Here is a 13,010-nt window from a genome sequence, read left to right on the forward strand (position 1 = left end):
AGACTCAGATTTTTTATATACAGATAGTAGTGCTATATATATTTGATATTAAGAGTATGTGTATATGTACGTATTGTTTTCCTCATTTATATATTTCAATTAACATAATTCTGATGTAATTATGTTAATTATTTTACCTCTGTAATACGTGTGGAAATATATACATCTACATAAAGGAGTAATATTCCCGCAATAAGATATAAAACAAAACAATTATTTTTGCCAGGGAGTATATGTGGTGTCATGTCACGATATCATTAAAACTGGTATCTATACTGCAGGTGTCTATCCCTTGACTGGGCTTCCTTCCACTCGACTAGCAACGAACAGACGCATTGTACAAATCGATGACGAGTATCCGTCCAAACCAGTTGAAACCGGCGAGATTGTGGTTTTAAAACGATAAATCACGCATGCTAATTTATCCAGAACCACAGGGGAATCGTTGATTATATATTGGGGAGGGCAGGTTGGCGTTTCCAAGTGACAGGAAAACGTAGCTTGTGTCGCACTTTGATTCACGGTCACGTTTACACAGTTGTCTAGGAAACACGACAGTTTTGGTTGCTGCGCCAGCCTTGTTTAGGTTAATTTATAGTATACACTGTATAGATAAATACGCGTCTCCCCTGGTGTGGACATTTGTGACGCGCATGTGCAGAACTTGCTGTGAAGCATTGCCGTGTGCTAGCAGCTATATCTCAGTAGAGAGGACATAACGATCGAGCCCTAAACAGGTATATATTCTTGATGACATTTTCTCACTGCAATATGATTTAATTATAATTTCATCTCTTTTTACAGTTGTTATTCATTTAGAATCGCAGAATTAACGAGCTCTAAATGGATGTTTCTCGACGACACGCGCCTTTGTTTACAAATCTATATTTAACTTGGAATGCAACTGTTTCAAGGGATGCGGCGTTTGTGTGTGTGTATAGAAAAGCGAGTCTGCCTCTGCAGTGTGAATGTATAATGAGTGATATTCACACATGTAATAATAATTTTAGGTAGAGTTTCTGAGATAAACTAACACTTTATGTGTAGGATATCGAAGAATTGTTGTTGGGCTGAGTATAATTGAAAACTAATAGACAAAGCAGGTCGTGTAGCGGTCATGCAGCAACTTCAGAGAAGCTTCACAACAAAGAATGTGTACTTGGTGGGAGAAGGCCAAATGCTGACCCTGTAACCGCTAGGGAACCCCCGTGCTCGTGTATGTCACGCCTCACGAATCAGATGGAAAGGTTAACAAATAGAACTCGAGGCGAGCTTTAAAAAGCAGACGAATGCGCCAGACATCTCATTATTGTATTGACTAGTCGCTGGAAAGTAACGACAACCCTATTCGAGACCAAGTGTTCTGTATGTAATAACTTCACATTTCATTGTGTGTATAGTACGAGAATTGAAGTATGAAAATATTTAGAAATCGGAGACAAACAAAGGCAGAATTGCGTCATCTGGACGCGTCTATATTAATCTGATTACGTAGCGGTAATACAGGTAAAACATACTAGGATGTTGAGTTTTGCCCATAAAGATCTGCGTGTAAGTTAGTGGCAATGCTAAAGTTAGAATGTACTTGTTAAGTAAGGTATGTGTGATATAAATACAGGTGTATGACATCGATAGAGGTGTGTGCGACTTTGATAAATATCGATGTGGATAAAGGAGTGTTACAACGATACATGTGCATGTGACAGTAATACAGGCGTGTGTCAATAATACAGGTGTGTGACAATGATACCGGTGTGTGACATTGATACAGGTGTGTGACAGAGATATATGTGAGTGACAATGACACAGGTTTGTGACAATGATACAGGTGTGTGACAATGATGTAGGTGTGTGAAAATGATACAGGTGTGTGACAGTGATACAGGTGTGAGACAATGACACAGGTGTGAGACAATGATACAGGTGTGTGACAGTAATACAGGTGTGTGACAGTGATACACACCTGATCACTGTCACACACCTGTATGACAGTCATACACCTGTATCACTGTCACACATCTGCATCACTGTTAAATACTTGTATCATTGTCACGCACCTGTATGACAGTCACACACTCACACACCTGTATCACTGTGATACAGGTGTGTGACAATGATACAGGTGTGTGAGAGTGATACAGGTGTGTGACAGTGATACAGGTGTGAGACAATGATACAGGTGTGTGACTGTGATACAGGTGTGTGACAGTGATACAGGTGTGCGACAGTGATACAGGTGTGTGACAGTGATACAGGTGTGTGACAGTGACACAGGTGTGTGACAATGATACAGGTATGTAACAGTGATACATGTGTGTTACAATTATACAGGTGTGTGACAGTGGTACAGGTGTGAGACGGTGATATACGTGTGGGACAGTGATACAGGTATGTAACAGTGATCATGTGTGTGACAATAATACAGGTGTGTGACAGTGTAACAATTGTGTGACAGTAATACAGGTGTGAGACAGTAATACAGGTATGAGACAGTGATATAGGTGTATGCCAGTGATACGGGTGTGTGACAGTGATACATTCTTGTGACAGTGATACAGGTGTGAGACAGTGATACACGTGTGGGACAGTGATACAGGTATGTAACAGTGATACATGTGTGTGACAATAATACAGGTGTGTGACAGTGTAACAAGTGTGTGACAGTAATACAGGTGTGAGACAGTAATACAGGTATGAGACAGGGATACAGGTGTGTGACAATGATAAAGGTGTGTGCCAGTGATACAGGTGTGTGACAATGATACAGGTGTGTGACAGGTATGATACATGTGTGTGACAATGATACAGGTGTGTGGCAGTGATACAGGTGTGTGACAATGATACAGGTGTGTAACAGTGATACAGGTATGTGACGGTGTTACAGGTGTTTGTGACAGTGTTACAGATGTGTGACAGTGATACATTTGTGTGACAGTAATACAGGTGTGAGACAGTGATACAGGTGTGTGACAATGATACAGATGTGTGACAGTGATACATTTGTGTGACAGTGATACAGGTGTGTGACTGTGTTATATGTGTGTGACAGTGATAAAGGTGTGTGACAGTAATACAGGTGTGAGACAGTGATACAGGTGTGTGACAATGATACAGATGTGTGACAGTGATACATTTGTGTGACAGTAATACAGGTGTGAGACAGTGATACAGGTGTGTGACAATGACACAGGTGTGTGACAGTGATACATGTGTGTGACAGTGATACATTTGTGTGACAGTGATACATGTGTGTGACAATGATACAGGTGTGTGACAGTGATACATGTATGTAACAGTGATACGGGTATGTGACAGTGATACAGGTGTGTGACAGTGACACAGCTGTGTGACAGTGATACAGGTGTGTACGATGATACAGGTGTGTGACAATGATACAGGTGTGTGACAGTGATACAGGTGTGTGACAATGACACAGGTTGGAGACAATGATACCGGTATGTGACAGTAATACAGGTATGTGACAATGATACAGGTGTGTGACAGGTATGATACATGTGTGTGACAGTGATACAGGTAGGTGACAGTGATACAGGTATGTAACAGTGATACAGATGTGTGACAATGATACAGGTGTGTGAAAGTGTTACATGTGTGTGACAGTGATACAGTTGTGTGACAGTGATACAGGTGTGTGACAGTGATACAGGTGTGTTACAGTGATACAGGTGTGTGACAGTAATACAGGTGTGTGACAGTGATACAGGTGTGTGACAGTGATACAGGTATGTAACAGTGATACAGGTATGTGACAGTGATACATATGTGTGGCAGTGATACAGGTGTGTGACAATGATACAGGTATGTAACAGTGATACAGGTATGTGACAATTATACAGGTGTGTGACAGTGATACAGGTGTGTGACAATGATACAGGTGTGTAACAGTGATACAAGTTTTTGACAGTGATACAGGTGTGTGGCAGTGATACATGTATGTCACAGTGATACAGGTGTGTGACAATATTACAGGTAGATGACAGTGTTACAGGTGTGTGACAGTGATACAGGTGTGTGACAGTATTACAGGTGTGTGACAGTGATACATTTTTGTTACAGTGACACATTTGTGTGACAATGATACATGGTTGTAACAGTGATACAGGTGTGTGACAGTGATACAGGTGTGTGACAATGATACAGGTATGTGACAGTGATACAGGTGTGTGACAGTGATACAGGTGTGTGACAATGATACAGGTATGTGACAGTGATACAGGTGTGTGACAGTGATACAGGTGTGTGACAGTGATACAGGTATGTAACAGTGATACAGGTGTGTGACAGTGATACAGGTGTGTGACAGTGATAAATGTATGTAACAGTGATACAGTTGTATGACAGTGGTACAGGTGTGTGACAATGATACAGGTGTGTGACAGTGATAAATTTTTGTTACATTGATACATGTGTGTGACAGTTATACATTTGTGTGACAATGATACAGGGTTGTGACAGTGATACAAATATGTAACAATGATACAGGTATGTGACAATGATGCAAGCATTGGTACTGAAAAAGCGTTTTTGTAATAAATAAAAAAACAAAGAACGAAAATTATCTCAAAAATTCATTTTTTTAAAAATTTTTATAAACCCTCGGTCCTTATTATTGAAGCTACCAATTATTTTAGTATATGCTTGTTAGCCTCTGAAATGATAAGGAATTTTATTGAGCTATTCTCATCAACTTATTTAAATGGTATACATATTTTTATAAAATCATTCAAAATGGTTACATTAAATTATAAACAAACAGAGGTAATAAATACAACAAAACACTTGATGGGCGACATTTGTGATGATAACATTTGCATATGACCTTTTAGTGTATAAGGTCTAAACTCCATTCCCATTCTTTCCGCAAATTAAATGAATTTGTACCTTGTACGATGAATCAACGACAAATGCGATAAGGAGGCCACATTACACTCCCACTCAAAACCTACATATCGTGTTCAAATACACTCTCCCCTCCTGTCGGATACTGGTAGCTGTGGTGATCGTTTCGTAACACTTTGATGTATAATTGACAAGCCTTGTGGCTTGCTACAGTGCATCATACTTCTAAATATAGATTATTGATTTTTTTCCAGACGAGTGATACCACTTCCACAGAGTATAGCTAACGAGTGAATATGGCAAATGAAAGCATGGAGAACTCCAACCAATCTATAGAGAGTAAGTACTGCATTTCTTTCCGATTTAGTTTATTATCATTCCCTCTATATTTTTTTCTGAATGAGGTTGTTAACTTATTCAAACATGATATGAAATTCCCATTCTCCGGTGCCCTATCATTGTTTTGTTATGTAAATCCGAGAGCTATTTAGATTTATGTCTACAAAGCAAATAACTACGCGAAAAGTGCCGCTTTTTCGTTCAATAAATACTAGAAATATGAATTAACTCATTCACTCCTGAACTTTTTCTATTGAACTATTCTATCCTTTGAATTGGAAGAGTTAAAATGTGACTTCAGGGGTGAATGACTTAATGAAGTATATATTTAAGAATTCAGAATTCAGTTTAATTGATGCAGAATGACAAAAAGATTAAAGAATAATCAGCACCATATATGGTCATTTCGTCCATAATGGTGAAAACACGTTTAGATCAAAACAGAAACAGAATAGATAAAAAGTATAAGATAACAGTTTGTCTTTCTATGAAAGCGATAATCGTGTAACACGACATGGCCCTAACCTGATAGTTACTTCAAACTATAAAATACACTTAATACTTACCTTATTTAATACAACATTTACTGATAAACAATAGATAAGTTGTCAGTTTTTACCAGTAGTCAAATAAATACGCCATGATCCTAACCTGATAGTTACTTCAAACTATAAAATACACTTAGTACTTAGCTTATTTAATACAATATTTACTGATAAACAAAAGATAAGTTGGTCAGCTTTTACCGATAATCAAATAAATACGACATTATCCTAACCTGATAGTTATTTAAACCGATATAAAACACACTTGATATTTACCTTAGTTAATACAACATTTACTGATAAACAAAAGATATTTTGTAACATTTACCAATAGTCAAATAAACACGACATACTCCTAACCAGATAGGTATTTAAAAATCTTAATACATACCCTAGTTAATACAACATTTACTGATAAACAATAGATATTTGGTCAGCTTTTACAATCTGAGCATGTGCATATTTTTTCTGATTTTTTCAAGAACTGTTCAGTTATAAGTTTATGTGTGATAACCTCAAGTAGTACCATTTACTTAGCATACAGTGTCTTTATCTTTCTTATAAAAGTGTTAGTAATGAATTATTAACTGTCATACCTGTTTGAGAGACCACCTATGATAAGAGCCACTTTTTAATAACCCCATTATTGCCCAATAGTTTATATGAATTATAATTAGTAATTTTTGACTTTTTATGGCTTTTTGTCCAATTTCGGCGGTAGGGGTGAAACAGTCAAAACTGCTTTCCTGGTCAGAACGAATTATTACCCGGCGCGAATTCGATGCGCAGAAATCCCTCCTCGAGAGCCCCGTTCAAGCGTTTATTTGACCTCTTTCGTTATTGTTAAACAAATAAACATCATTACATGCAGAATTGATACTATTATGCATTTAGTAATAAATCAATTGTTTCAATGATATTTTTGGAACAGTCAAAAATGCCATCACTCAGTAGGGGGAAGCCATGTAGAACTGTTTGCCCGAGGATTCCACCTACCTCCGGATGATAGTTTTGACTGGTCCCAAAATAGCCATGAAGCAATTTTATACTGTAGAATTTTTTAACTGAATTTGGATTAAGAGACCACCTCCAGAAAGAGACCACCTTACCTGCTTCCGGAGAGCGGTATCTGAAAAGCGTTAAACTGTAACAAAACAAACTGTGTGCATCTATTTGTACAAATTGTTTCGCAGATTTATGCGAAGTGCATGCAGTTTGTTGAGGCTCATTTTCCGTCTTTGCGTATTGCAGAGTTATCTTCTCTTGGGAGCAGGTATTGATTGTTACGTCACTTGTTTGTGAGAGTAACGTCATCAATTTTTGAGAAAACGACGTAATTTTCTCACACAAAACCAATGACGTAACAATCAATACCTGCTCCCAAGAGAAGATAACTCTGCAATATGCAAAGACGGAATACAACATACATGTAACTGGAAACATATATTTGCTATTCCTTACTTAACTTGTACTGGTAGGAAAATATGATGAATAAATACTACGATTAAATAGTTAAAATGACGACACAATATTGAATAAATACTCCGATTATATTGAAAATGATTAAAATGATGACACAATATTGAATAAATACTCGATTAAATGGTTAAAATGATGACACAATATTAAATAAATACTCTGGTTAAATGGTTAAAACAGAATTTTATTTACGTGTTAAGGGCCCCCCGAGGATGACCCTGGGCCGCGCATGGAGTCCGATGAAAACGCACAACTGGCGCATAGTGAGGAAAAACCAGATGAAGGGGACCAGGCTGAAACAAAGACAGAAGACAAATCTGGCGAGGATGTTGATACCAACATGTCATGGACGAAGGAGGTAGAACTGAGCATGGACAACTCTTCTTATAACAACTCAATCACTAGCACTGATAGCAGGTCCGCGCTGCTAAATGGTGAGACCGGAACTGACGTCACCGTTAAAGAAAAGCCTACCATTCTGGATATCCCTTACATTCAGGTCGTGTATGAATACAACGATTTCCAGGATCTTGCCAACGTCGACCAATACAGGTCTCGTTCTAACACCATGATGGGTCTGCTGGAAAGTCCGGCTTACATCGATTCCGTTAACTGTCCGACCCCTGACCGACGCAGGCTTGCCAGGGCGTGCCGCAACGCTGTGCTGACACTCAGTCAGGATATCGTACAGAAGAAGACCATGGGATATGTTCCTAACGATCCTGATAAGTACGATGATGCTACACCGAACGACAAAGACGAGGATGATCCAGGGGACTTTAATTCAATTAACCATCATATGAACAATCTTGTGTTCCTCGGCATCACGGTGTTTCTGATGGCCACGGCTATCCTGTCCCTGAAGAATCTACAGAGCAGTCTGAACCACAATGATAATGTTGGTCTGTACTCCCTAGCGGCAGGCTATTGCAGTTTTACTGTATTCAGCCTCTTTACGCCCTTCATTGTCCAAAGGTTCCGTCCCAAACGTTGTCTTATTATCGGGCTCCTGCCACAAGTGTTGTACGTGGCGGCAAACCTCTACCCAACGTTTCAGGTCCTGGTTATCATGGCATTCTTTCAGGGTATAGGGAACGCCATTTTATGGAATGCCATTAGTACCTATGTCACATATCTCGCACGCTCATACGCTCTTAAAAACGATGACCGCACAGTTCATGTGGCCAGTAGGTATTTTGGAATCATTTTCTTCTTCTACCAGTTTTCCATGGTAGTTGGAAACCTCATATCATCTGTTGTACTCATGTTAGGACGTACTCAGGACACGCTGCCAACTCACAACCGTACCGCAACAGTTTTCACCCATACGTCTTTCAATCATTCATACAGACCTATGACAGACATCAACCATTCCTCCCAGGCGGTTAGTCCTGGTTTCTGTGGCAGCAAATACTGTCATTCCGATAACTTTGCACTGCCAAATATGACCGTGAATAATGAAACCAAATATACGCTCTTAGGCATATTTGGTCTCTGTGTTGCATTTTCCGTTGTTGTTCCGATGTACTTGTTGAGCAGCCTGAAGCCCTATAGAACAACGTATGCCAACTGTTCCGTGATCTGCAAGCAGTTTACCTCCGTCCTTAGGTGCACGTTTGACCGTCGCTTCCTCATGTTGTTCTTGGCCTTCATGTACAGTACCGTCCAAAACAGCTTCGTCACAGGAGACGTTACTAAGGTAAAAAATCATTTTAAACTATGAATTATAATGTTTAAATGCATATTTAGGTATAATTTAGTCGTACTACACCTTCTCGACGTAGAAAGCTATCATTTAGATTCATGACGATTGTGTTTGTTTAACTCATCCACCCTTGAAAACACATTTGAACTCTTCCAATTCAAAGGTTGGAATAGTTCATTATGAAATGTCAGGGGTGAATGAGTATGAGAACATATGAAATGCAAAGAATTATATATTTCTGTTAGGTTTTGTCTGTTTTTCGGTCATTGTGATGGGTTGTGTTTATTTTCCAGGCGTTCGTCACGTGTTCGATGGGTATACATATGGTGGGTTATGCGATGATCTGTTTTGGCGTCTGCGCTGGCCTCAGCTCCTACTTGAGTGGTTACGTCAACAAGCACGTCGGGCACGTCTGGCTGTTGACCGCAGGTAAGACTGATTGACAACCTTGTATACATTGCTGACAATTTCATTCTCATACACTTATATACTGGTTTGTTTTCTTTTCAGATATTTTTCTTTTCAGCATATTTTTTTCTTTGTTTCAGCTTTGTTTTAAATTTGCAGGCTTTTGTTTCAGCTTTTTCATTTCAGCTCTTATTTCAGGATCTTTTACTGCTTTACATTAAATGTTTTTACGGGTCTTGCGTTATTATGCCCTGTGTGTTGTCTGACCCTTTCTTACCAATGAAGGTTGATACTTTCTATAAAATGATTTATAATACGTATTAAACGGAAAAAAAATATCTACATTTTTTGTTTACAAAGGATTTATGATTCTATTTTAATCAAAAGAAAATCTATCAACTCAAATTTACGGCTGATTTTCGTTTTGTTGCAAGAATACACTACTAAATAAATATGAACACAAGTGACAACCTTCTGTCTCTCATATTAAAGACACATCTGACCAGCGTTTATTACTGATAAAATGTTCTTTCTGTAAATAATAAACTAACATCGAATGAATCCTCTAACACAACCTGAGCCTCTCCACAGAATCACAAATCCTTTGTCGTCAATTTTCAGCTTCCGTTTGCCATGGCGACGCTGACCACCTGACCAGAGGTTGGGCCGTTGTCCAGCTGACAGCTGTAGGCACCAGTTCACCTGTTGACTGATTTTTGTCATTATTATTTCAGTTCCCACGACTAGCACTTAAGTTAAATTCCAGTTGCCTGCTGGGAAGTATCCAACCAAAGCTTTACTGCTTGAGTGCAAGGGATGAACACAAACTCAGTTGAGTTTTCACCCGATAAAGTATCATCATGTTATCTTCCGGCTGGACAATTCGACTTAGTCGAATAAGAAAAGAACAAATGAAAAGTTCCTGCATGAATTCGGACAGGAATAACCATTTATTTGGTTTAATCCAGGCGCTAGGTAAGTAAACCTTTTCTCGGAGAACTCTTGACCATCTGCAATTCCATGCCATGGTCAAAGGAGCTCCATTTTGGCCCTCTCTTTGCCGAATTATCCCAACTCACCTTCTACTGAGTATGTAGGTGTCGACAGTGGAATCACATTTCCGGTATGTTGTTTCATTTCCATTTTATTTCGTGTGAATGGTTCCAGTTTCGACACCCTAAACTCAACAGTTACGAACGAATCTGACATCTCCCTATTTCAATTTATTTTAGCTGCCATCTTGAATCTGGTTCTTCTTCTTGTGATGTCGCTCTGGGAACCACGTGACAACGGAATGATATTCTACTTCATCTTGGTTGGTTGTTGGGGCCTCGGGGACGGTATTTGGATCTCACAAGTGAGCAGTAAGTATATCGATTTCAAAGAATGTTTCTTTCCGTATAGTCTACTTAGTAAGCCATATTATATAGGATTGATGGTTGGTTGTAGATTTCTTAGTTTGTATGGCAAACCTTGGTAAATTGCTAGGGATTTCTAATACACTCATACATGTTTATAGGTCTGATCAGTGAGGTGTTCCCAGATTGTCTCGAAGAGGCATTTGCGGCCCAACGGATGGTTCAGGGCCTGGGTGGAGCCCTTTGGTTTGGCCTGGCCACCTCCATGTGTATGATGACCAAGATCGCCTTGATGGTTGTTCTGTGCATATTATCCATCGCCCTCTACATCATCCAGGAGGTTCTCACCAAGCGCAGACCACACGTTGAGGAAAAGGACGAGAAAACCCCCGTTTAATCGTTTAATTAGCATTTAGCTCTTTTGATCAAAGTCAGAATTTCTATTGTCTTGAAATGTGTGTGTAAAAAGTTTTTAGCGTAGACAGTTAATTGACACGTCATACTCCGTTTTTGCATAAATGTGATAAAAGGTATTTCTTCTTCACTTATTCCTTTTACCTGTATGTAAAGTGTCAAGGAACAGGAAATTGTAAACATTATGTAGTTAAAAGAGATACAAGCATATCTTTCACATCGAAATATATATACAACTATATAAACGATGTTTAACAGGTATGACAATTAGATGTTCCATGTTAAGGTTTTTGATCGTCATTTCTATGAGATATATTCATGGTAACTGTGTTATATACATGTGTTTTTTTGGTCTGGTTTTTTTTTACGGTTTTCTCAATCTAAAATTGAATTTAGGTTTCTAAACTTTGAAACATTTTTGACATTTTGAATTAGGTAACGAAGGTGTCTAAAGGATTGCGCATACTAAGAAGTTTGCTTAAAGTGGAATTGCAGAAACTACAGAGGCGATATATGTGTCCTTAAATGGTCTCTCTGTCCTTATATGGAATCTGATATTTCCTTATATTTCTACTTATATTTCTATTTACAGACAGTTTCTCATCTTCAATTGTAAATGAGACGTTTAGTCATTCTTTTACCGTGGCAAATAAGAAAGATATTCTACCAGTAATTCCAATATAAATTCAAATAAATATAGTGTTTTCACTTCTGTCATAAGCAGCATGAACGCCTAGCAGAAAAATCAACCGTACAGCTGCATGCCAAAAAAAATATAGATGTTAAAAACTCGTATTACGATTCAATTAATTATCAAACTATCATACATGTTATACCTGTGGGAACCTCCCGATATTATTTTCAAAATTAAAGCCAAATAAATAAATATGTTTGTATATCATTATATTTCACAGTACTTAACCTGTTGGGAGATTTTTTAACGGTTTTAAGATTGTCTCCATTGGTAAATGATGTGATGGTTAAATATTAATAGCATTAATTATGATATAGAGCCCAGAGTAAAGAGGATCATTGCAAACATGATGTTGATGATAAGGCAATGAGAGTATTCATGGATCAATGTTCACATAAGCGTTTTTCACATGTGTAAAGGACTGTTCAAAGTTTAACAAAATATATTATAGTTTATAGGTCAATGTTCGCCATATGCTCTTTAACTTTTAGTCAAGTGCTATTTAAGGGCCAATACTTGCTTTGTTAAATTGCTAGCCACTACCAGTGAGTCATACTCGATGAAGAATGACGTCACAACAATTGTAGTTACTTCCCTCCTATTCTTTTTTTTTTATCTTTTTTTTCGTAGACTTTTACCCCATTTCCAAAGTGCCAGTGTATAATCATGGGCACAAGTAGATAGCTTAGTCTATAGATTATTAATGGAATGTTTATTTGGTCTCAAATAGATCGTTTTAAAATTTAACATCTAGGGACTTGTGCAAGTCTATAGTGTAAATAAAGGATGAGTACGCTCACGGAAGGATCAAGTTCGACTCAGGGTTACGTCTTCAAGGTGATATGTATACTTGTTGTGTACAGTGCGTCGTTGTTGGTTTGTTGTTTTACATGTAAAATTCCATAGAAAGTCACTATGATGTACAAAATTATTTTCAAAATTAATCTTTAAAGAACGAATTTTAAACAGAATTTAACTCATTCACCCCTGAATACACATTTGAACTCTTCCAATTCAATGGTTGGAATAGTTCATTCTGAAATTTCAGGGGTGATGGAATAGTTCATTCTGAAATTTTAGGGGTGAATGAGTTAACTTCGAAGAATGTGAATGGTGTCAACTTGTGTATATATATTGAATGGATTTTTACTTAATAGTGTCAGGAAATGAATGGATTCTTACATAATAGTGTCAGGAAATGAAAGTGA

General features: G+C 38.0%; 1 protein-coding gene across 3 annotated transcripts; it reads left to right on the forward strand.

Moving 5' to 3' along the window:
* The first annotated feature begins 422 nt into the window (after positions 1-422).
* LOC110453385 (protein unc-93 homolog A-like) lies at positions 423-12,754 on the forward strand. Of its 3 annotated transcripts, none has more exons than XR_002463281.1 (6): positions 423-737; positions 5,115-5,199; positions 7,424-8,922; positions 9,222-9,357; positions 10,071-10,311; positions 10,569-10,658. XR_002463281.1 is itself a non-coding variant. In XM_021502307.1 (6 exons), the coding sequence occupies exons 2-6, from the start codon at positions 5,157-5,159 to the stop codon at positions 11,089-11,091; spliced, it is 2,046 nt and encodes a 681-aa protein (XP_021357982.1). In that variant the 5' UTR covers positions 425-737; positions 5,115-5,156; the 3' UTR covers positions 11,092-12,754. The 3 variants fall into 3 exon arrangements, 2 of the variants coding, with proteins under 2 accessions (XP_021357983.1, XP_021357982.1); XM_021502307.1 differs by lacking the exon at positions 10,071-10,311 and adding an exon at positions 10,856-12,754 and having other exon boundaries at positions 425-737; positions 10,569-10,700; XM_021502308.1 differs by having other exon boundaries at positions 10,071-10,600.
* The last annotated feature ends 256 nt before the right edge of the window (positions 12,755-13,010 follow it).

This window comes from Mizuhopecten yessoensis, unplaced genomic scaffold (assembly GCF_002113885.1).
Source record: "Mizuhopecten yessoensis strain PY_sf001 unplaced genomic scaffold, ASM211388v2 scaffold7283, whole genome shotgun sequence".
NCBI lineage: Eukaryota > Metazoa > Mollusca > Bivalvia > Pectinida > Pectinidae > Mizuhopecten > Mizuhopecten yessoensis.